Below are 26,014 nucleotides of genomic sequence, written 5' to 3'. Positions count from 1 at the left end.
ACAGACCACATCATGACATGGTGCATTTCTTGTTTGTGGCATTGACGACAGCTGTACAAAAAATTGAAGAATGGCTACACAAAGACATGTACAACAAACAAGAATACATGGACTACACAGTTAGCATGCATGAGATGAACGTGAGACTGAGCATTTATCAAGCCCAATCCTCATTCACCACCTCTTTTAGAACCGATCACACAATGCTGGGATGACAAAATAAGAAGGTAGGCATCAAGCTCAATTCTCAACCATAGACCCAAAATACACACTAAAGAATCCCCTCAAGGATCTAACCCTAAACACAGTCCAAAACAACAACCAGCGAAACAAAAGGATAATCAGCAGGCACCTCACCTCCCAGCCGACCCTGAGCACATGGGCTAGACATCAAATCCCACTAGCCCATGTCTATAGCTCTAGCATCCCATACCACCAAAACCCGTTCCCAAGGAGCCATTGGTGCCACATCTCATGATCTGCCATCTAGAAGGTAGGAGTCTAGGCTCAAGATCCAGACTACACCATCCATTGGTGTGAACAGACCAAATGTCATTACAACAGCCTTGGCCACTCTTAAAAGAGAAGCATTTTTCTCCTTGGCTAAAATTAGCCAACTGGCCCTTTGTTAGTGTTCAAGTCCTCTAGTTGCTTTACTCACTCTCACCTTGCCGGATTAAGTCCGATAATCTGAGAATTAGCATCTAGGTACATAAAATTATTACCCTCTTTTAAGCATTTACTGTGTATGTGTTTGTATTTATGTGACCAATGGTAGTGTATAAATGTAAATAGTTGATTGGTTTGGTGTGTTATTGTAAGAAGTGCAGCAGTGCTGAGCAACAGTGGAGAGAAGACAGCAAACAACACACAGAACAGAACTGAAAACAGAAGAAACCAAGAGAGACCTGAACAAGGATCTCAGGAATAGCCCCTCTACTACTATCAACTCCGGTGAAAACCTGCTGAAGGCTGAGATGCTTCAAGTGGGAGGGAGGGGGGCCTATTTACAGGGTCACCCCCTGCCCAAACAAACCGACTAGGAGGGGGGTAGTAGCTGACTAGGGGGGCTGAGACCCTGGTCTCGGTAAACCGACCAGGTGGTCGGGTGATGAGGGGCTGGTAGAGGCCTATGTGGCCTACCAACCTAGGCACCACCTACGCGCACATGTGCGGCCTGGTGGCAGCCCCAAAACAGGGCCAGGACAGGTGCTCTTACCCCCCCACCCTCCTGGATACCCCCACAGCACCTTGGAACAGTGGCGAACAGCAGCGAGCAGGTCAAGGCAGAAGGCGAGCGTTCGCAAGCTAATCTGGGCTCTGTATGCCCTCGCATCTACTCGATCCAGGCCTGTGTGCACGCTAACATGTACAGCCACCACGGTCAACCCCCTCTATCTCTCCTGGGCAGGAAAACCCACAACAAAGGCCCTAGCACTCCCTCACATAGGCGGGCAGACCCTTGCTGAGAATAATCTCCCTCTTGAAAGGGTGTACCTTGTAGACTAGGAATTGTTCCAAACAAAGATCGTATGGGTGGACTTTACATCTTACTCCCCCCTCTACTTCTTCGGAATGTCAACAAAGGCATCGCACTTGAAACACACAAAAATAGGATACATCTGGCTTCTTTCCAAAATAAGCCTTAAAAGTAGTAGCTTAGGGAACAGCAGACGTCGGAGAATGGTTCAAGATATGTATTGTGGTGGCAGTGGCCTCAGCCCAAAGAAATTGAGGAACCTCTTGGGGAGTCCGAGATATTTCTAGCATTGTGCGATTCTCCGCTCAATAACACTTGCTTCTGAGGCAGTGCCAATATTGGCGAATTCCTGCCAAATGCCCTTTGTTATACAAAACTCCTCAAAGGGATGGGAACAAAATTCACCACCTTGTCTACACCGAGGGGTTTTCACATGAAAGTTAGATTCATTTTGAACAAGGGCACACCATTCCCGGAAACGAGAACACCCCAGAGACTTCTTGGCCAAAAAGTAGACCCACATGCATCTGCTGAAATCATCCACGAAAAGCATGAAGTAGATAGCCCTGCAAAGGCTGGCAACAATCATAGGTCCACAAAGATCAACATGGCCAACTCTAGAGGAAATGAAGCCCGTCGCGAGGCCTGCTTCGGAAACATGTCCTGGTGTTGCTTCCCTTGAATACATGATCGGCACTCACCATGCTTACTGCCCACATTAGGTAGACCGAGGACCATTTGTTCAACGTCGGATTGCATCAGCACTCAAGTGAACAAAACGAAAATGCCATAGGTCACCTTGAATAGAAGACGTGATCGAGGAAAGCAAGGATAGACTGTAAATGCCATGACTTACTATACCAATCTCAAAAACCTGGCTGGTGGCTTTCTCCCTCACTTCCACAAAGTGTTCATCAAACAATATTGTGGTACCAAGACAGCAAGTCTCATAAATAGACAACAAATTGAATTGGAGGGAGGAAACAAACAGTACTGAGGAAGAGTGCATCCCTCCTTTGCCATTTAAAATTATGTCAACATTGCCTTCACCCCGAACTTTGATGACAGAGCTATCGTCGATACAGACATCCCCTAGAGATCACAGAGTCTTTGAGCCCAACTAGAGAAGGACTCATATTATGGGATGCCCCACCGTTGACGATCCAAGTCCGGAAATCTTTGGCTTGAAGAGCCAGAACCCCCTCTCTAACAGAGGAAGAGAGAGAATCAATAATTCAAATGTGCACAAAAGCGAAAGAGTTATAGCAGCAAAGGAGGAACCGGTACCCTTGTCATTAGCCCGAAGAGGGCACCTCCTTCAATAATGGCCTTTCTTGCAACAATGATTACATGATCGCTCTGCCTTAAGTGCCTACTTCTCTACTTCTGTCCTCGTATCAAGGGTGCAACAATCTTGATTCTTTCCCGACTACAAAGTTGCCAGAGCATCGGAGCCACCGCCATGGGAGGAACTCTAAAACCGCTCCTCTTGGTCCAGCACCATAAGCACCACCTCTTCCCAAGTTAGAGTGCTCATCCTACCACTAGTGATTAGCAAAGAATAGAAGACAGAGTATTGGGAAGTGAGATGAGAGAGCAGAGTAATGGCCATACCTTCAAACGATAATTCCTTCCCTGCTTGAAGAATCTCCTGTTGAAGTTCCTAAAGCTTATTGATATGTTCCCACATGGACGAAGACTTAGCAGGATCCAATATCTGCACCTGAACTTCGAGAGTAACCCTCTTCATAGGGGAAGTCCTATTATATAGGAAGGCCAAGTGCTCCCAAATACTCTTGGCTGTCATCAGAAAGATGAAAGAACGCTTTGAACAGCTCCAAACGCCTCTATAGCTTGCTGGTTCCAAGTCCTCTCCACAGCACAGGTCTTCTTAGCCAACCTTTAGCTCTGATACCATGTGAGAAGTGCAGCAGTGCTGAGCAACAGTGGAGAGAAGCCAGCAAACAGAAGAAATCAAGAGAGACTTGCACAAGGATCTCAGGAAAAGCCACTCTCTGCTGAGGAAAACCTCAACTCTAGTGAACACCTACTGAAGGCTCAGATGCCTCAAGTGGGAGGGAGGGGGCCCTATTTATAGGGCTACCCCCTGCCCAAACAAACCTACTAGGAGGGGGGTAGGTAGCCAACTAGGGGGGCCAACCCTGACCAAGTGGTCGGGTGATGAAGGGCTGGCAAAGGCCTATGTGGCCCACCAACCTACGCGCACACGTGCGGCCTGGTGGCAGCCCCAAAACAGGGTCGGGAAAAGCGTTCCTGACCCTACACCCTCCTGGATACTCCCGCAGCACATGGGGGCCCCCAGAGCACTCTAGAGTAGTGGCGAACAGCAGCGAGCAGGTCCGGGCAGAAGGCGAGCAATTGGTGAGCTGATCAAGGCTTCGTATGCCCTCGCATCTGCTCCATACAAGCCCGTGTGCACGCTAGTATGTACAACCACCATTGTGAACCCCCTCTGCCTCTCCTAGGCGAGCAAACCCACAACCAAGGCCCTAGCACTCCCTCACATGCGTAGGCAGACCCACAACCAAGACCCACACTCAGTGATACAGACATGCCACCTCTAACAGTTATAAGATCGGTCAAGGATTAAGTTGTCAAGGTCTTTGGTAATCGGGATCCAAGACGACTAGAAGGTTCTGAGGCCTCCGTGCGCATTAGTTTGGGTTAGTTTATTAGCTGCGCACCTAAGGGCATGTGCCTAGGGCTAAGGTTAAATGTTAATGAATTAGTGAGAGCCCAAAAAGATCTAATTGATTAAAGGCATGGGGAGGGGCATTAAGGTTTAGCAAGACAGCTAATTATCGCGATGGGACCTTCTAGGGAATTGGGGAATTAAATCTCACACTGTACGTAAAAGGTGCATGAGTTTTGATGAGTACCACACCAACTTGGTGATAGAACAAATACAGTGTTGTGAGATTTGGGCTATTGGCTCGGTGGAGATTCAGCCTTGGACGCTTGTGGGTTTTCTTAGAAACAAGTTGACTATAGTGTAATAGTGTGTGTGTGCAAGCTCGCAAGCGCACACACACACACTTTTTTTTTTGAAATCCATGCAACTTTATGTTACAATGAGTAGTTCCCAGAAGAGGAACACACACACACACACACCTGTAGAGAAAGAGAGGGAGAGAGAGAGAGAGAGATGCATGCATATACCTAGATGAATCCACGAACATTCCCAAACTCATCCTCTAAAAACACAACATAGTGCAGTTTCAATCTCATGATAGTCACTCATAAAAGTGTATTTCTTTAGGATACAATCAATCAAGAAAGAAGTGATTGAGGAGTTTGACACAAAGGCAAACAAGATTGATATCCAAGAAGAGATCAAAGAACATAAAGCCAGACGTGATAATGCATTGAAGATTAGAGTGGGGGGGCTCCCTGAAGGATGGTTCAAAGATGATAACTCTTTCAATGAGACTTTAGCACATGTCAAAGCAGCCATGCCTAATATTGAATGGAAGGTTGATGATGATAATGATGATGATGATGATGATGACGACGGGACAACTAATATCCGTCACTTCAAAGGACATGTTATTCTTACACTTAAGTCGCGAGATCTACGGATCAAGCTTCTTCGATAATCTTACAAGTTGAAAGGAACCAAGATATGGATAGCTGAGGAACTTACAAGAGCTTGATTGAAGAACAAGGCAACCGAATTAGCTGAAGTCAAGGCTGCTGGGAAGGATGGAAAATGGGCAGTTTATCGTGAAGGCATAGCACTAATCAAAGAGTTTAAATCAAAACCAAAAGATTCTCAGTCTTAAACTGATGTATGTCTGATTATTTTTTCAGACTATGATGTAGGTATTCTAAATAAGTGGGGTTGCTTTTGCACTCCTTGGGAGCTACCATGTGCCCTCCCTAAAGCAGATGTACTAGACGGTTTTTTGCTGTCCCATAGACCTGTTGGTCTCCCGTGGACATTAATAGACTTTCTTTCTTTCTTTCCTCTACATGTGGGTTTCTTCAAAAGCCATCCCATTATGTTACTCACCATTCCCAAAGAGTCATGTAAAGATTTGTGTATTAAATAGTCATTGCTATAATACTTTGCATATTTCTAAGTGAAACTATGTTTTCTTCCGATTTATTTTTTACATATTTTTACATAGTTGGAAGCTTTTTTGTTTCCTTCACTCGGAAAATGGTCGTCCCCCAAAACCATCAACCAGCAACACATACAGCAAGAAGGTGCCCAGCTAAGAGCAGCAATGGAGCCCAACCAGACCATCAAACCTCAAAATCCAACATTATCTATGGAAGAGCACAATATTATCAGCTACGCTTACCTCAGCAATGACATTCGACATGCCAATAACCAACACACGAACCTTGCTCAATCTGCACGATACCAGTTTCCACCATACTTCAGCAGGGTATCCTAACCTTGAAGAAGTTTACAAGCAATCAAATATAAAGCTATTCTTGAAAGTATTAAGTGGAAATTCTACAGTACAATCAAACTACCCCGCATCCTACAAGACCTTTCAAACTCAGAAAACAAGCAACTAAACTGTGCATGTTATACCATTCTGGTTTGATCCAATCAAGCCCTTTTATGTATGAAATCTTTTCTAACCCCCTATAAACAGCTCCATAATTACTCCCTGATTTTTTAATATATTTTTTAAACTAGAAATTGGAACCCTGTACCTTCCAAGAAGACCTAACCATGCACAAATTGGCTTTGGTCTGTTTTTCCTTTTGCTGGTTTTGGTCTATTTTAAATTATATAACTAGTAATACGGAGGATGATTTAATGATGTTTCCAATACATAAACAGTAATTGATTGTCAATAAAATCTCTCCATATTTGTGCATTGGGTTGATAAAAAACTGAAGAAAGCCCTAGAGGGTGTTTTGATTTCAACGCACACTCTAATTTGAGAACAACAAGAATGCACAGCACCAAAAGGAGTAGAACGTATGGTAAGTTGTAGCAAAAGTGAACAATAGCTGCAGGCATAAAATGATAAGGACTAGCAACAAGTGGACAAGATGGCCACTTCACTAGGGCTTTGAAACAAAGGCTAGTTACATAGTTTCCTATAGCTAGTGTCCTTTGGATAGGGCTTGATGAGAAGGTCAAGGGTGACTGCTCACTCGTTAAAATCTGGTATGTTGTGGTGGAGTTATTTAAGTCTTTCAGCTTAAGCTTTGATGGGTATGCCATGTGGCACGCTGGAATTAATTCCATTGTGTTTAACAGCAAGCTGCCATCTGTCATCCATTATAATGGCATAATCCCATATTCATAGTTGTAATTCTACAGCCTGCTTTAAAACTATACAAGATCTTGCTGCCCCACTTTGCGAATACACTTACAAATGAATCTGGCTGAGTCTCTTGCTCAGACTAAAATCAACAAGGAGTTTTCTTTTCCGTCCATGTGCAGCCCATCGCATGTCATTGTTGTGAGTCCAGCCCATGACTCATTGTTTCCCAAGTCAAAAGGTACATTTTGTTGACTATTTTGCACTAATTGGTTTCCATTGTCTCGTTGTAGCAACTGCCTAGCCTAACCTCTTGCTATACTAGTCTTCATTAAGCTAGAGTCAGGATTGCCTCTACTTCCTTTGGTATCAAAGCCAATAAATCATGAAAATTGGGGGAAATCCTTCTCATTTGAAATTTGAAATTTGGAGCATGTTATCTTGAGTCTATGGCACACCTATATGCAAAATTCTCGCAGGAAGCTATCCAATCACGAGCTGCCACGTGTCTGCCTAAAATCTGGTCAAAGTATCAAAGTTGTCAGAATTGAGATTCTCTTACATCATTGCATTTGGGGTGATCTCGTGCATCTAGAACACTGAAGTGTTTTCGGTTCATGTGTCACCGTGACGCTAAGAATTACCTACAAAAGCTATAATAAGAAGGTGTATGTCATCAAATTCTGACTGGATTTGATAAAGTGTGTCGTTTAAGAATCTCCAAGTGGTATACCAAGTTGCATTTCAATTGGATCAGGTTTGACCTGCTTTCTGTGCAAAACACCCATCTGCCAGGTGCTACTATGAGACTATGAGGGCAGGGGGCACGCCCTTTTAGGTTTGGGATCACTGACAGAGGACCAGGTTAGAGGTTGTAATCAAAGGGCAGTGCCTGAAGGTTATTATTGAGGTTCAAAGAGCGATCAATAAGGAATTGTTCTTAAAGTGTTTAAAAATTTGATAGATGAAATCATCAGAGAATGGATCTCAGGTTACAAAACCTCTCATTAACTGTGAATAAAGGGTTTGATTATCTTAAGAGAACTCAGATATAAGACCCCTTAAGCCTAATTTTGAAGAGGATCGGACGAGCAACCAGTGCATAGAACTGAAGCTAAGGGCTTCATGGCATCCGCCAAGAAAGTTCACCATATTTCTTAGGATTCAGCTCATAAACCAAATGTCAATCCACAAGTTACAAATCTTAGAAGTAACAGTTCTGAAACTGTGGCTCTATGTCAGAGGTCTAATGAGTATAAAGGGCTTCCTTTTCATCTTATGTCAGCTCTCACATTCGAACAACATGTCCAAACAGTGGGATCCTAGGAGTCGAAGGAGACTCGCTTCAGGGCAAAGATGTTAAAGACAAGGTCATTCGTTTCACATGTCATGAGTGGGGTTCACCCATTGAGTTGGAGGAACGGATAAGTAAAATGGAGGATTATTAAGGGAAAATCCGATTTGCTGTGCTTCGTCTTGAAGACTTTGCCCACACATGGCGGAGGCACCTACAACAGGAAGGTACAGTAATTGATACTTCGGATGATTTTAAAAGAGAAAAGTTTCATCTCATTTTGCCCCGGATCCATACATTTGCAGATGGTATGACTTGACACAACAAGGTGTTAGAAATTACCCAACAGAGGGTACACGCAGCGGAAGACTTATAGTAATGCCCAGGAGCTCACACAGTGTGCGGTGTGGGTGTGGAATCACAAACTTCTTTACTTATGTGCATACAAGAGGTGTGCAGACTCATCAATAGACAATGAACCAACCAGATAGAGAAACCACCAAAATATATATTTCTGTCCACAACTATGGACACAATACAAAAGAGACAGATCCAGAGTCCCACTAATGGTGTGGTCCTCTGATCTTACCACAAGGTACTTCTCCTATCTGCTGGCTATCTCTAGACTCGAGCCCGCGTGCTCCACCTGGAGCTTCTGTAGACTTTCCGTCCAGATCACAACACCTTGCTGCCCTGAGAGACAACCAAGGTTCAGCCCTTGAGAGCTCAGTCTGCAGCACACCACCTACTCTCCTTCACCTCCAAGATGAGGCCCAAGAAAATGCCTTCTGGCTGCTCCTGTCTGCTGCTGGTTCTGCTGAACTGTTGGATATGAAATGAGGCCCAGGGCCTCTCCTTTTATAGGCCCCAAGGGGGCTGACAAAAAACCGACCAGCCTGTTACAGACTGGCCGACCAGACTGGCCGACCAGTGTGTGGCTGGTCCAGCCCTAAAAAGGGCACACACCCCAGCGCTTTTGGCCCAAACTTCCAGGACCCTTTGGCCCTCCATTCAAGGCAGGTATCCAGCCTATATAAGGCCTGCCTTCTGCCCACTGACAGCCATATTTGCTGCTGCATATCTGGGCCTGCTCATCCTGCCAAATCTGCGCCTCTGCCAGGTCCTCTTCCCACCTGTACCGCGCCATCATCAGGGTCTGTTGCAGGCCCTTCACCTGCCCACTACCCTCGCCATGCTGACGCCATCTGCAGGTTCCAATCCTGTGAGGTGCTGCCCATGTGGCAGCCCCCTCTCTTTCTTCTCTCTTGGGCACATCCTGCCCTAGGTCTCCCTCCCCCACGCACTCCTCATTTGGGGGCTTACAGATGGGGAGGTGACCTTTCCAACACAAGGAATAGTGAAAATTTATGTTAATGTAATTCTTTAAATTACCTCTTTTCATCCATGGTATTGATAACAAAAGTAGGATGCTCAAATTTATTTATGGTCTACACTGTAGACTTGTCTCAGATCTTTCAGCCCACAGGCCAAGCACTCTCAAAGAGGCCATGCAATTGGCTGAGCTGTATGAGATTAAGTACAACATAATAGGAGACGAACATTAACCGTCTACCAAAGTGACAACAAGCTAGTTATTCTTCAGCCACCCCTTCTATTCGTAGGTATCCCACTATATATGGCAGTAATTTGGGGCAGACCAAGACCTACAAGTGTAACAGGACTGCTCCTAACTAACAGTAAACACTACTAAGTTTAGTAGAATTTGTAGGAGAGTTAAGTAGTGCAGTACCTTATGTTTAGGAAAAGGGTAGGAGAGGAAAATCATGAGCTGGATCTTCAACAGAGACTTGTGAGGGGCTGCACAAGGACAGGAGGAAGTCAATCCTTTTTAGAATTCAGCTGAGTATTGAACTCTTGCTGCATATTCTATTTCAGTAATGAAGTACAAGTCATGAATGAATTGCCAAGTACAACTAGAGCCCTTATATAGGTATGGCCCAAGGTAGTACAAAGCAGTATTGCTTATGGGATTACCTCCTAGGATGTCACGTGGCAACTTATGGTATCCCCTAAAAAAAAGAAAAAACACTTACAAGCCAATAAAGGCCTTTCTACTAACTTTAGCCTAAGTTTAGCCTAAGTAAAAAGTAACCCTCTATTACAATCCTCCCTCCTCAAATAGAAATTTGTCCTCAAATTTGAAAAGGCTGTAACCTGTGCTCCTTGTAAAACCTGAACAGCTCAATTCTGGTCATATCAGCTGAACAATGAAGTTTCTCAGTCAAATACCTCCTTGTAGGCATGCTGATCTGTAAATGGATCATATAAAATTCCCAAGAAATCAAGCAACTGGGTGGAAGAGCTATGCTGTCCAATATAACAGATCTGATCATATAATCCAATGAGAGACATGCTGATCTGAGAAAGGATGGTGAATGCTGGCTGCAGCATGTCCATACATGCCATATAGCAAGAGAAAATCAAATCTGCTAGTTATTCTTCAGCCACCCCTGCTATTCCTAGGTATCCCACTATATATGGCAGTAATTTGGGGCAGACCAAGACCTACAAGTGCAACAGGACTGCTCCTAACTAACAGTAAACACTACTAAGTTTAGTAGAATTTGCAGGAGAGTTAAGTAGTGCAGTACCTTATGTTTAGGAAAAGGGTAGGAGAGGAAGATCATGAGCTGGATCTTCAACAGAGACTTGTGAGGGGCTGCACAAGGACAGGAGGAAGTCAATCCTTTTTAGAATTCAGCTGAGTATTGAACTCTTGCTGTATATTCTATTTCAGTAATGAAGTACAAGTCATGAATGAATTGCCAAGTACAACTAGAGCCCTTATATAGGTATGGCCCAAGGTAGTACAAAGCAGTATTGCTTATGGGATTACCTCCTAGGATGTCAAGTGGCAACTTATGGTATCCCCTAAAAAAAAGAAAAAACACTTACAAGCCAATAAAGGCCTTTCTACTAACTTTAGCCTAAGTTTAGCCTAAGTAAAAAGTAACCCTCTGTTACAATCCTCCCTCCTCAAATAGAAATTTGTCCTCAAATTTGAAAAGGCTGTAACCTCCCTGTAGGCATGCTGATCTGTAAATGGATCATATAAAATTCCCAAGAAATCAAGCCACTGGGTGGAAGAGCTATGCTGTCCAATATAACAGATCTGATCATATAATCCAGTGAGAGACATGCTGATCTGAGAAAGGATGGTGAATGCTGGCTGCAGCATGTCCATATATGCCCTATGTCAAGAGAAAATCAAATCTGCTCATAAAGACGCAATTTTGGCCATAGAATTCAGCTAAGCAATTGAGGGTACTGCTCCACAATTGTAGATGGCTGCCAAGAAGACTCCTCATCAGGTAGACCTCTCCATTTGATAAGATATTCCATGTAGGACTTGTTCCTCAACACATGATCTCTAAATCCAAGGATCTTCTCAGGTATATACTCAATCTGGCCCTCTTCATCCATAGGAGGTAGCTCTTCCATAACTTGCTCCTTAGGCCCCAAATACTTCTTGAGAAGTGATACATGGAATACTTTGTGTATTCTAGAGGGTGATGGAAGCTCCAACTCATAAGCCACTTCCCCAACTTTCCTCAAAACCTTGTAAGGTCCATAATACCTATGAGCAAGTTTAACATTGGTATTACCTTTCAAAGAAGCATGCCTGGACTTATGTAATCTGAGAAATACATAATCCCCTTCTTCAAAATGAAGATCTCTCCTATGCTCATCAGCATAATCCTTCATCCTTGCTTGGGCCCTTACCATAGTATCTTTACATTGCTGTAATAGAGCAGTCATGTGAGCCAAATCATCCTTGGCTTGCTGGCTGGTCAATGCTTGATCAATAATGGTTGATGGAACATGAGCTTTACAGCCAAACATGGCTTCAAAAGGGCTCATACCAATTGAAGTGTGCTTGGTGGTATTATAACAAAATTCAGCTAGATGCAACCATTGGTCCCACGATGCTCGAGTCTCAAAGCAAAAATGCCTTAGATACTCTTCCAACCAGCGGTTAACGCTCTCTGTTTGTCCATCAGTTTGAGGGTGATCTGCTGTACTTGGGATAAGAAGTGTTCCCATAGAACTGAAAAGCTCTTGCCAAAAATGCCCCATGAACTTAGCAAGGGAGTCAATGTATCATGTCGTCCATACCCTCATCTTGGACATCAGGGAGAGTATCATCATTTACAACATCGCAAAAGCTATACTTTAGCTCCAAGTGTGATCTATGTGTCTCTGATCACTCCTTGAACCTTTTCGGAATATTCTTGATTGTGTGCCCAAGTTGATTGCAAGTGTAATGGGTGGTATATCCTCCTCTGCATCCTATAAAAATGGGTTTAAATCATGAACAGTGCTAGTTTGCACTCCCATCATCGCAAATTTAAGCAACATCAACTCACGGTTAAAGCATCTTGCGAGATCTCCCCATAATCTTGCACATATGTGAGAACAATATGATGCTCATGTCGAATTCGATACTTGCATTTTTTGTAGGGACAAATGGACCTCACATGAAGCCACTCTTCGCTCATGTGCATTGGGCCTTTTGCATTTGAGATTCCACTCCCCCTATCCACATTTAAACACATTCTCCATGAATTCCTTAGCCACCTTGGATGCTGTAAATTGTGTCTTAGTAGGAATGAAGTGGGCAGCTTTAGTAAGTCTATCAACAACCACAAAGACGATGTTCCAACCCTTAGAGGTCACTGGTAGACCTGTAATAAAGTTCATGCTGATATCTGTCCATTTACCTTGAGGTATAGGCAGAGGTTGTAGTAGACTAGCTGGGGTCTCAGATTCAACTCCCTGTTTTGTTGACAGGGCTTACAGCTTTGTACATAAGCAAGAACATCCTTTCAAAGCCCCTTCCAGTAAAAACTCTGTTTTACCTTATCATATGTCTTGTTGAGGCCTATATGCCCAGCCATAGGAGATGAGTGAAATTCCTGCAAGGTTAGCAGCTTCTGGGAGGAATTTTCAGTAAGAAATATTCTATCATTATACCACAAGAGCCCATTGTGCAACTTGAAATTGGGATATTGCTGACAGTCAGGATCTTGCAAGTCTTGGAACATAGCAGCTGCTTGAGGATCGTTGAGATACTCTTCTTGAATGCCATGGATCCAATCTTTATAAACCTCAATAATAGATGATAAAGTACAAGCCCATATCTTGGAAAGAGAATCTGCCACAATATTTTCTTTGCCCATCTTGTAATCTATGTCAAAGTCATAGTTTTGAACAATGGATAGCCATCTCCTTTGCTTGGGTGATAGAGAAGACTAAGATAGAAAATATCTGAGAGTCTTATGATCACTCTTGACCTTGAATTGGCTGCCATAGATGTAGTGGTACCACTTTTTGATTGCATGAAATATTGCCAACATCTCTTGGTCATAAATGAGGAAACTTGACTCCTTGTCATCCAATTTCTGACTTTCAAAGGGAATAAATCCATGACTCTGCTTTAGGACAGCTCCAATGCCCCTTCCACTAGCATCAGCCTCAATTATAAAAGGTTGAGAGAAGTCAAGACATACCAAGATAGGCGCTGAAGTTAATGCCTCCTTTTAAATGCTTCAAAGCTCTTATTGGCACTGTGAGACCATTGGAAAGCATTCTTTTTTAGAAGATACTTGCTGGACATGCAATAAATGCTCTTCTTTTGTTTTGCTGGACATGCAATAAATGCAATAAATCCATGACTCTGCTTTAGGACAGCTCCAATGCCCCTTCCACTACTAGCATCAGCCTCAATTATAAAAGGTTGAGAGAAGTCAAGACATACCAAGATAGGCGCTGAAGTTAATGCCTCCTTTTAAATGCTTCAAAGCTCTTATTGGCACAGTGAGACCATTGGAAAGCATTCTTTTTAAGAAGATCAATGAGAGGAGCTGCCAATTTGGCAAAATGCCTTATAAATCTTCTATAAAATGATGCTAGACCAAGGCAACTTTACCTTGCTGGGTGATATTCTAAGGTATAGGCCAATCTCTCAGCTGGGTGATATTCTGAGGTATAGGCTAATCCTTTACACATTTTACCTTGCTAGGATCCACCTTAATGCCACTACTGCTGACAATATGGCCCAAATATTCCACTTCTTCAGCCATGAAAGTGCATTTACTTGATTTGGCATACAACTCGTGTGTCCTCAATACCTCCAATACTTGCTGGACATGCAATAAATGCTCTTCTTTTGTTTTGCTGTAGATCAATATATCATCAAAGAATACCAGCACAAATTTATAGAGGAAAGCCTGCAATACCTTGTTCATTAGGGCCTGGAAAGTTGCAGGTGCATTGGTTAAACCAAATGCCATCAATTTGAATTGATAAAGCCCACGTTCTATCTTGAAGGCAGTTTTATGTTTATCTCCCTCCTTCATCCTTATTTGATAATAGCCTAACCTTAAATCAATCTTTGTGAAGTACTTTGCCCCTCTAAGCTCATCCAGTAGATCATCAATTCTAGGAATAGGAAACCTATTCTTAATTGTCATTTTGTTCAATTCCCTGTAATCAATACACATTCTAATTGAGCCATCCTTCTTCTTAACCAATAACACAGGAGAGGCAAAGGGTGACTGACTGTGTGTAATAAATTCCTTGTCAAGGAGTTCCTTTATTTGCCTTGCCACCTCTTCCCTTTTAGCTCTAGAAAGTCTGTATGGAGCTTTGTTGATTGGCTTAGATCCTGGCTCCAACACAATTGCATGATCCACATCTCTCATGGGAGGGAGATGGTTGGGAAGATCAGCAAATACATCAGAGTATTGCTGTAATAGGGACTGCATGTCTTTATCCTCAACCAACAACCCATTACCCTCTTGAGACTTGGTCAACTGAATAGCATAGACTCCACAAACACTTTTGAGGTCTCTGGCCATTCTTCTTGCAAAAATTAAGGACAATTTAGGAGATTGGTGACCCATCAAAGTGATGTGCTTACCTTCATGCATAAACTTCATGTACAGCCTGTTAAGGTCCATAGAGAATTCTCCCAAGGTTCTCAACCATTCACAACAAAGGACAATGTCAATAGGTCCCATTTCCAAGACAAATAGATCTCCATGAAAAGTATAGTCTTGAGAAAGTTGCACTTGAGCAGCCTGACAATATTGCTTACTGTGGGAATGCTGACCATTAGCCACCTCAACTTTGATCCCATGATCCAAAGTGGATGGGCATAACCTCACTGTTTGAAGTGTCTTTATATTAATGAAGTTATGAGTACTCCCACTATCAACCAAAATGTGGACTGGTCTATTATTGATTGTTCCTTTTAACCTAAGGGTTTGAGAGCCCTTGCAGCCCATAAAAACATCAGAGGATATGCTGTACACAACTGATGGTGTATCCCAATACACTTCATCATCATCAACAGCATCATTTCCAGTAGAATTTCTGATCTCATCCTCATAACCTTCAACAACTTCAATGTTCCATTGTCTAGATCTATTTGGGCACCTTGGCAAACTATCATTCATAAGCAAGGTGTCACACATGGATAACCCACCTGGATCAAAGGGAAAGGAAGTCCCCTTTTTGGAACTATGATCCTCATCATCATCAAGGCCTTCATTCACACACAACTGATATTCATGAAATTCAGATTCTGCTGCAGAAGTATAGGGAGATAAATCCTAATCAATCTCTAGAATCAAGCTCAACTTTGCTCCTGTTTTTGCTTTGCACACATTTCTATGTTTAGGGGTCCACTTCTCACCACAAAGGTAGCACAAATTCTTCTTCTTTCTGTCATCAAGAATTGCTTGAGATAACTGCTTAACCAACTTGTTTCTTTTATCACCCAGATCATCCTTTGGAGTGGGTTTAAAGGATGACTTTACATCTGTAGCCTTGTAAGCCTTAGGTTGTCCCATGCCACTACCATACACTGTGGGGAACTTAGAAATAGGAGGAGTTGTAGCAGGTGCAGGAAGTTTGTTTTCATCATTGGAAACCCCTTTGACCATAGGCTTAGTTCCAAAGTGACCAATACCCAAAGTCTTCTCCTTCCAATTGTATTTGGGTTCATAAAGCTCTGCCAACTACATGGCCTCTTTAAGAGAATTAGGCTTTTGAGCTCCAACATCTGAAGCAATACTAGGGTGCATACCATGGATAAACTTGAGCATTCTAACTCTTTCATCAATACCATGGACAAACAGAGCCAATTTCCAAAGCTGTTTGATATAAATTTTCGCTGATCCTTGCTGAGTAAGATCATACCACTTACAAATATATTTCATCCTTGAATTCATCCCAAGCATTAAAAGTTAACCCTTCTTGCTGTAGATGTGTCCACCAAGAGTGGGCATAATCTTCCAGATGAAGAACAGCAAGTCTGATTTTACCTTGATCACCCTTTGGATATAAAAGGAAGTAGTCATCCATCTTGCTGAGCCATGCCTCAGGAGAGGTAGAATCACCTTTGAACTTGGGAAGTATAATCTTGTCTTTCATATCTTTGTCTTGATGAACACGTCCTCTTGGTTCAATAGATTTAATTGTTTGTATATATTGCCGGAATGTCATTGCTGCCCTAAGGTTTGCTAGTAGCAACTTATATTCATGGAATTTTAGACACAACTCTTCAGTTGCTGAACTGTTATTATTATTATTAGGAGTCTTACCATGTGTTGAATCCTTATCCATATGAGCTGTAACTCCACTAGAGTGATAGGTCCTTCGGGCAGAAGCCATAAAACCAACAAGTTCAATTACTGTATAGAATCATCATCATCATCATCTAAACCTGAGTCTCCATCAATTTGGGGATCCACACGTCTCTTCCCATCATAAATTTGGCTTCTCTTGAATTGGTCCAACCTTTTATTAAAAGTGGCAGACATGTTCTGCATCCTTTGGTCAATCCTCAGATTATTGGTCTTAATCTCATTAGTTAGCTCCTTGAATATCTGTAGCATTGGGTCCATACAACTCTTTATGATCTGCTCTTGGTTAAGGGATGTTTGTACTTGAGGAGTTGCTGCCAAATCCCCTTGAACATTGCCAACATGAGGATCATTGGGTTCAGAAACTACAGTCTAATCATCAATTGCTTCCTTCTCTGAGATGGAATCAAGGATACCCATTGTCTGCTTACTAGCTTGACCCGTAGACATCTTTACAGGCATCTTTAATGACTCGAATCAAGAGTAAATGCACTGTCTTAAGCCCTGATCAAGAATAGCTCAATTTCCAAGGAGTAGCAAACTGTTGCAAGGCTCCTTTTGCACACTCTATAAACCAATCTGTATAGAGACCTATGTAGGGCTAAGCTATAGACAGAAGCATTGTTCGACACTATACTACTGTACCGAACTGCCAGTGAACAGTCAGGTCACTGTCCACGTCGCTGAACTCCATTGTAATCCTTCTTCATTTGACATGAAGCTTTGTGGAGTGGTTCCAGCATTTAGAACGACACCTCAGCAACAGCCATGAATAATTTCAAAGTGATATGTAGCCAGATCGTTTACTAGGCAACGTACGCGTCAATTCCAAACAAAGAAAATCGGGGAAGATCCCACGTAACACACCTGTATCTTGCTAGGACTAGGTGTGGGAGTTCCTAAAGCAGAGGTGACTCCTTGGAGGAAGGCAAATCAGAAACCGGAATTGTCAGCTCCTAGATCGTCGCAGATCTTCTTAGCCAACAGTCGAAGTCCTTCATACCTCCTCCATCCAAGCTCGGATCTCCACCAAACTTTAATGGCAGACATTGGAGCTTAGTGCAATCAGTTCAAGCCATATCTGACTTAATTTGGTGCAGCGAAGCATCAGATCGTCAATTTCTTCACATTCTTGCGTCAAAGAGAAAAAGCCCTCAATGTTGACTCAATCCTCCATCCTTTTAGGAATCTCACACATAGAAATGATCAGGGAAGCAAGGGCTTTCCATTGATGTAAGAAGCCCCAAATTCTGAGCACTTCAAAAATCAGGGTTTCTCAGAGCCTGCCATGTGGCAGCTCACAACAGAGGGCACTTCTAGCGCTGAGTTTTTGCACAGAGGTAGGCCCTAGGCTCAAGAGTAGATGCTCCAAATTTCAAAGTGATTGGACAAAGAATTTCCCACAAATTCCCACGAAAAGTGCTTTGATACCAATGCAACAGGACTGCTCCTAACTAACAGTAAACACTACTAAGTTTAGTAGAATTTGTAGGAGAGTTAAGTAGTGTAGCACCTTATGTTTAGGAAAAGGGTAGGAGAGGAAGATCATGGGCTGGATCTTCAACAGAGACTTGTGAGGGGCTGCACAAGGACAGGAGGAAGTCAATCCTTTTTAGAATTCAGCTGAGTATCGAACTCTTGCTGTATATTCTATTTCAGTAATGAAGTACAAGTCATGAATGAATTGCCGAGTACAACTAGAGCCCTTATATAGGTATGGCCCAGGGTAGTACAAAGCAGTATTGCTTATGGGATTACCTCCTAGGATGCCACGTGGCAACTTATGGTATCCCCTAAAAAAAAGAAAAAACACTTACAAGCCAATAAAGGCCTTTCTACTAACTTTAGCCTAAGTTTAGCCTAAGTAAAAAGTAACCCTCTATTACAACAAGGCTGAGGATGCAAAGGCCTCATTCAAACCTCTTCTCAAGGATGATATGATGGAGTAAACAGAGAAGGTAGTGAACAACTATCTCAGACTCTTCTTGACGAGAGAAAAAAAGAAGAATCAGTGTTTTCTTTGTGGACAAAAGTGGACTCCGCAGCATAGAAGTGTATGCAAGGCCAAGTCTAAGGAAAAGATTAGCATGATACTAGAGATTACAGGTTCTGATGAACCAGTAGCAGACTCAGAATTTTATGATTGTGTGAATGAAGAAAAGGAGGGTAATGAAGTACCTCTAGGCTCCAAAAAGGTGAGTTCTTTTCCATTTGACCTAGGTGGTTGGCTTGGGGGGACTCAATGTCAAATGGTAACTTCCGTTCAGAGAGTCAAAGAGCTTGCCAACAATGGAATCTAGAAATTATAGATGATCTTGTGATGACAAAGATTCAGATCGGAATTCTTGTGTAGAAGATGACGAGTTATTCTGGGAAACTCAATCAGTTCTATACAGTATTTCTCTAGAGGCTTTGATGGGTTCTAAATGTGCACAAACTGAGGCCGAAGGGCTGTATCAACAGCAGACCTGTCCATATATTTGGAGCACCTACAATTTCATCAATTCTAGGTCCATTCAAGCAGTAAGGTTACATCAAAGCAACATTGGAGCATGGTCTTACAGTTGAGATGGGCTAATGGTGAGCATTCCATTAGTAATCAATGTTGTCAGGCCACTCAAGTACAATTTTCAAAATAATCTACTCGTATTGGAGATTTGTTTGTCCTTGATATGGGACTCATTGACATTGTGTTCGCCTGTGAATTGTTGAAGTTTTTGGGAGTCTTCAATGGATTTGGACTGAAGTTTCTACCTTTTGGCAAGCATATAACTTTGACAGGAGTTGAATCCCCTAAGCCGACAGTCATTTCTTCAAGAAGATTGGCAAGATACCTGAAGGGGTGTTTGTGGATTTTATGATATTCGGTTGGCCAAAACAGCAATGGAATGGTAGTGGAGGACAAAGACATGCAAAAGTTACGCTGATGTTGTTGCTGACATGTACCATGCAAGAGGGATATAGACCATCCAATCGATCCTGAACCAGGGTCAAAACCAGTAAGCAAGGCACCCTATAGGCTCTCAATGGCTGAAAGAGATGAGGTAGCAAGGTAAATTAAGGAGCTTCGACAAAGAATAAATCACCCATAGTCAATCTCATTTTTATTCGCCAGTCCTTTTGGTCAAGAAAAAAGATGGCTCTACAGGATGTGTATTGATTACAAAGACCTTAATAAAATTACTTTAAAGAACACATTTCCTATGCCAAGAATAGATTATTTATTGGAAAAATTGAAGGGTGCTTAGTTCTTTAAAGAGATTGATCTGAGATCTCATTATCACCAAATCAGGATGAAAGGGAGGGATGAGCCAGAGACAGCATTCAGGACTGAACGTGAATTATACCAGTTCACGATGATGCCCTTTGGCCTCACAAATGTCCAGCAACATTCCAAGCACTGCCTTATAAATTTTCTCTAGCCCTTTTTAATGATATACAGCAAATCCAAGAACAGCAATTGTTGCATATGAGACAGATTTTATAGTCTTAAGGAGGCGCCAACTCTTTGCCAAAGCAAGCAAATGTCCATTCATGGCAAGTGAGGTGTAGTATCTTGGTCATATTGTCAACAGTGGAATTAGAGTAAACCCCAATAAGGGCAAATGTGTAAGAGAGAGTCCACGTCCTAAAAATACCACTCAGTTAAGGGATTTTCTTGGGCTTACCTCTTTCTACAGGAGATTTATCAAGCATTATGCTTCAATTGTGGCGCCTCTTACTGATCAGCTTAAAACAGAGGCCGTTTTTTTGGACAGAAATTGCAGAAAAGAGTTTCCAAGACTTGAAGACTGCCTTGACATTAGCTCCTATTGTTGTGTGCCCAGATTTTTCTCTGCATTTTAGCATAGAAGCTGATGCAAGGATTGGAGCTGTATTAAAACAACAGCATAGTGTTACAGCTGACGATAGTTGCAAGGTAGATGATAAAGAGCTGAGTTATCATATATGACCAAGAAATATTAGCTATCATACATGCAATCAAGAAATGGCATCACTACATTTATGGGGGTCACTTTAAGATCAAAACGGAGCACGAGACTCTCAAATACTTCCTCTCAGCCCAATTTATCTCCTAAACAGAAAAAGTGGCTTGCCATTGTGCAAAACTATGATTTTTGCATTGAATAGAGAGTGGAAAAGGAGATTATGGTGGCTGATTCACGTTCCAAAATGTTGGCTTGTACCTCACCATCTATATCAGAGATTTATAAAGATTGAATTCCTGGAGTACTTAAGGAGTATTTGTTGGATCCTGAAGCTTTCACACTATTTTAGGATGTGCAGGACCCCACATATCTTCATCATCCATATTATAAGCTCCATAATGGACTGACTTTATCCTTGGATTGCCTAACACACTCGTTTAGCCTTCACAGTAATGCAACATGCACAATCTAGGGTGACAGATGAGAAAATCACTTTACACTACACTAGGCCCTAAGACTCACCAGTAAATGGAGGGTGCAAAAAAGATTCATAAAATAAAATTTGGTTCCCAAGGTATAAACTTCCTAGCCCATTTTACTAGAAGAGAGCCATGCTACAATTGGAAAGGGAAGCCCTACATGTCAAACCTTTCCCTACTAATATAAGATGGGCATAAATACATCCCCAACAAGCAGTGGACACAAGAAGACACAAGGTCTACTAGACATGGCAAGAATTGGACGGATTAAATTTGGGGGTACACACTTTAGATCTCCTTAACAAAGACAAAACCCAAAACGCAAAAATTCATACACAAGCTATTGCAAAAACTGAAGGACAACATGGCCTTCTACAAAAGGGAAACAAACCTAATGTCTGACGTGAGACATAAGTATTTTTTACATGTATAACTCTCTCTATAGGATAAACTAGCTCTCCGGAACTTGAAGTGGAAACAAGCAAAAGAGATGATGTACAAAGAAACCATATTTGCATGATATGTTTATCAAGAGGCCTTAAGGATAAGCACCATACAATTGTCACATGCCGAACAAATCAGCACATAGAGGAAGAATACAAGATATCCCACATCACACCACTCTCAGACCCATCACTCCTAATGGTCTGACTCCCCCATCTCCTCATTGTTGAAGACTCGGTTTAAACCTTCAAAGCAAACAGTGCAGAAGCAACTGCAGGTAGAAGGCAAGTTGATGATGATACTTGCCAAGCTGGAGTTCAAACATGGCTCTAATGCCTGAAAGCGGTCCTCTACTCGCCAAGAACACATGCTTTTCCTTTCTCATGCTTCATGTTTCTCTCACAATGTCTTTGAATAAAAGATTGTATCTATACTCTGCACCCGATCAAGACTGTCATAATTTAAGGCAGCACCATATTTTAAGTGTCATAATTTGAGGCAGCACCATCGTGGTTTTGCCAGGTCTCGAGAACTGTCTAGGATCACCTCCTTTGACACAGATGGCCCCTTGTTTATCCTCGTAGTTTTTCCATTTTGCTATCCTATTGCACTGCAGCCTAGCTACCAGGCTCAGAGTTTTAGATTCTCTAGCTAAGTGAGGTAGTTAACAAGAGACAGTTGCTACTTGCGAGCAATATTTGCTCGATAGGGGAAGCAAAAAGAACTGTACTAAAGATGACTCACAGTCTACATACTAGTGTACAATAAACATTGCAGCAACAAGGACTGACGTAGAAGGTCACTCGGAAGACGGAATTCTATAAAGCGGTTACCAGCAATAAAGCAATCAATCAATGTAAGGAGATGGTTGGGGATTCTCGTGGAGTAGAACGCGTTTCCTGAAAGAACCATTTTTTAACCTAAGCAGCAGAGAAGTCATCCATGCTTATATCCGAAACAGCGCCTGAAGGTCACTAACGTTGTTGGCCGCTGGTGTCATTTTCTTACTTACAATATTGTATGGAACCAACAAACATTAACATTTTGAACCGATGCCAACCGCAAAAACCTAGAAGAGAACATTTAAACTTTGTGAGCCCATAATAAGACTGTATCTCGGCATTCATTCTGGAGAATAAATTCCGAGGACGCGTGGACTTAACGTCTACGATGATAATCAAAAGGGTAAATGGATATATGTGGCATCCAGGGGGTGATTTCCAACCATAAAAGCACCGATTGCTTTGCTTGCCTTCTGGGAATCAGAGCAGAGAAAAGCAATCCTAGATTGAAGACACCGAAGGGGCGACAACAGAAATTTTCTTGTCCAAAAAAACGCATTCCAGGATTGACGAAACTAAATAAATCTGGAAAAGCAAGCTAAGGTCCCGCACTTTCGCTGAGCGTCGACGCCCCAAACGCGTATCTGGCGATCGTAAACAGCTGCTTCTTGCTCAGTAAGGATATCGGAGACTTGCTCCATGGTCGTTGAGCTCCTCGGGCGCGGCCTGCTTCGGCTTTAAGTATATAAAGCAATGCCGGTGACTCGGTGACTATCGAAGCTTACAATCTTAGGAACTAACGTCTGGAGAATAGAACTTAGCATGTTAATGGGTGTTTAGTGTTAAGATTATTGGTATTTACGCCATTGTGATGGGTGTTTAATGTTAATGGGGGTTTAATTTTAAGAATATTGGTACTATAGGCTATTGTAATGACTTTTAAATTCTTTTTGTAATGGTCCTAAACTATTTTGTCAACCGCCAAAACTCCTTCGATAGGGGCCATCCGAGTCGAGGCATCGGGTCCGAAACTTGAGAAGAGGACCTGCTATTGACTCCTTTCGAGTGGCTGTAGTCCTCCGACGGTGGGCTCCAGCCTACTGCTCCGAGGGTGGAGGCTAAAGTAGAGGCCAACCCCTTGCCCTTGCCCAATGGATGAGGCGTAGGAAGGGCTCGGGAGGAGGAGGGGGCGGATACCTCAACGGTGGAGGGTGGAGCAGAGGACAGGGATGGGGGGGCGGGTAACAAGGGTGATGACCTTGTGGGGGTTGAGGAAGGGGGAAGGGGGGGGAGCAGAGTGGGGGGTGGCTGGTGGATCCGGGGGACCACTGTGGGGAGGAGGAGGGGGAAGGGGAGGGGAAAAAGATTTGAAGGGTGGGGAGGATAGGGAGGTGAAGGCTCCACCTAAGAGGAGGAGAATGTCCAATTTTGTGTCGAGGCTTGCAGACATTGTTGCTCCTCCTCCAACTCCTGAGAGGGTCTCAGAAACCTCTCATCAATACATCTTGTACCTACTGTTGCATTGGACTGTCTACTTGGATGCTTGTTGCTCGAGGGGTCCACCACTAGAGCGGAAGACCTTTTTGCGGGGGGGGGGGATGATCTCCGGGTGGGTCTCTTGACTGCTCTTCCTAACAAGAGAAGGTTGACTCATGCTCCATCTGCTCCCTCGCCCTACGTCTGGCTCTCCATCTTCGATTCTTCTAAGTCTATTTGCTTAGCTTTTTCTTTCCTTTTACAAGGTCCACTTACCCTCAGAGGGCGTCACCCATGGAGTTTGTGACTCCTAGTGGGGCCGCTTAGAAGGCCACTGGGTGCTCTCCTCTTGTGACTCGCGTTGATGACCCTGACGAACCTGTGTAGGAGGGGGGGAGGTCATGTCTACCCTCTTGGGTAGTCTTTGGCTAGGTGCCCCACCTGTCTGCACCATAGGCGCTATCCTCGAAGTCCAGAGATCTCCACCTTTGCCGAAGTGATCCTCCATCTAGGGTCTACGAAAGAATCACCTCCAGAAAGGACTCCGGGTTCTCCTCAACTATCCTAAACCTCATCATCGACTACAATTGAAGCTGCTCTAACCAGGAGGGACTCCACCATAGTGCCGAAGCTTCCCCTATAGAAGGAAGAATGGACCTGCACTCCTTAGGGTGCCTCGAGAAGTAGAGCGTCACCGGGAAGCAAGGGACATGATGTGTCATATCCATATCCTCCATTGTGAAACCATAGTACCAAGGGGACGAGGTAGACCAATTGTGGACCCAAGAAGATCGGACTCTTCTCCACGAGGGCCTGTGAAGTGGTTGGATAGCTCAACTGAAGAAGAAAGACACCCCTGCCATAGATAGTAGCCTCTTGAATATGATCACCATCTAGCGCTAAACTAGCCTACAGCCACTCTCAAATCTGTCTCCTCAAGGGTGTCAGACTCACGATCCTTCCTACCACTGCTCTGTCATGAAGAGATTGCCGTGCATGTTGAACCTGCTACTTGTTTGAGGGGAAGAGGCAAATCTTAACAGCTTTGGGAGTCAAGGATGCTACCATGAGAGCTCCTCTGGCCAAACCAAGGGGTCACTGTCAAGATTCTACTCCCTAAGAAACAACCACTAATGCTCTATTGCCAAATAAGTGAAGAAAAACCAAAGAAACAACCACTAATGCTCTATTGCCAAAGAAGTGAAGAAAAACCAAAGAAGACCCGCTTGCTAGAGGAATGCAAGCTAGGCGGGGTGCAAGTGCAGTTCAAGGAAACAAAAAAGGAGCTAGGCATCTGGGTTATGCCGGGTTACGCTCTCCCCTAGAATGTGAAGTAACCAACGCCCTGCAAGTCTGTTGCTTGACACTGATGCAGTCTTAGGAGTGAGCTTTTAGTACAAGTACACACTGCTGTGTTTATCGAAGGCTAGGAGCTTTTTGGAGATGACTTAAGTTAGAAGCTCGAAAGGAGGAAAAATGGATGGTTTATCGAGATGGAATAGCACTAATCAAGCAGAGACAAATCTACTCCCAAATACTCTTAGTCTTTAAAGGATGTAATGAAGGCCATGATAAGACTAGGATATAGTAGCATGATGTAATAATTTTGCGCTAAGATGCCTTGCACACTTCTCATCTCTCTCTGACACTCAAAGATGTATTAACACCCTTTTTTGGATGTGTACTTGTCTCATAGGCTTGTGAGGCATTTTGAAGAGAGTAATACAAATCTCTCTCTCTCTCTCTCTCTCTCTCTCTCCACAATGTTAAGAATCAAGAAATTGGGCTCAATCGTCTTTCTTCTACATTGTTTCTTTGGATTCTTTGATGTCCCAGCTTTTGCTTGTTTGGACACTTTTGGCATTCTCAAGACAAGTGCCCAACTTCCCACATCTATAAAATCGTACATTGCTAATATCTTATTGCATGTTGGGTAGCTTTATCTAGTATGTTAAGCCACCATGGATCATGAGACTTTGATCACCAAGTTAATTGGTACATGTGTTATACTTTTGAGCATCTTACACACTACCCAACACAACTACAAAGGTTTCAAATGTGGTTGTTAGCATATTCCAGAGCATCAAACTATGGACTTGACCCCTTGCTTATAAGACTCCAATTCCATCTAATTTATCTAGTATTCAAACATGCCTAAGGTGATTTAAAACACTGGAACCTGCACTTTTCAGCCTTCATTCTCTGG

General features: G+C 43.0%; 1 protein-coding gene across 3 annotated transcripts in view; it reads right to left on the bottom strand.

Moving 5' to 3' along the window:
• The window catches only part of LOC147896494 (SUMO-activating enzyme subunit 1A-like), a 58,290-nt gene extending 35,147 nt beyond the window's left edge, over positions 1-23,143 (bottom strand). For 2 of the 3 annotated variants that reach the window (XR_015541779.1, XM_087381701.1), the window contains exons 1-2: positions 22,945-23,143; positions 5,809-5,860 (exon numbers count right to left, since the gene is read on the bottom strand). Coding sequence is in view for 2 of the 3 variants with exons in the window: in XM_087381701.1 (XP_087237827.1) it covers positions 5,809-5,860; positions 22,945-23,033 (141 nt within the window). In the remaining variant the exon portion in view is untranslated. Of the gene's footprint in view, positions 1-5,808; positions 5,861-20,366; positions 20,450-22,944 lie in introns of those variants that run through there. The other variant, XM_087381702.1, reaches the window with a different exon arrangement.
• Positions 23,144-26,014: the final 2,871 nt, after the last annotated feature.

Source organism: Dipteris shenzhenensis, chromosome 11 (assembly GCF_047967505.1).
Source record: "Dipteris shenzhenensis isolate YYH24624 ecotype China chromosome 11, Dip_SZ_1.0, whole genome shotgun sequence".
NCBI lineage: Eukaryota > Viridiplantae > Streptophyta > Polypodiopsida > Gleicheniales > Dipteridaceae > Dipteris > Dipteris shenzhenensis.
Note: the sequence above shows the minus strand (reverse complement) of the source record. Positions and strands in the feature narration are given on the sequence as shown.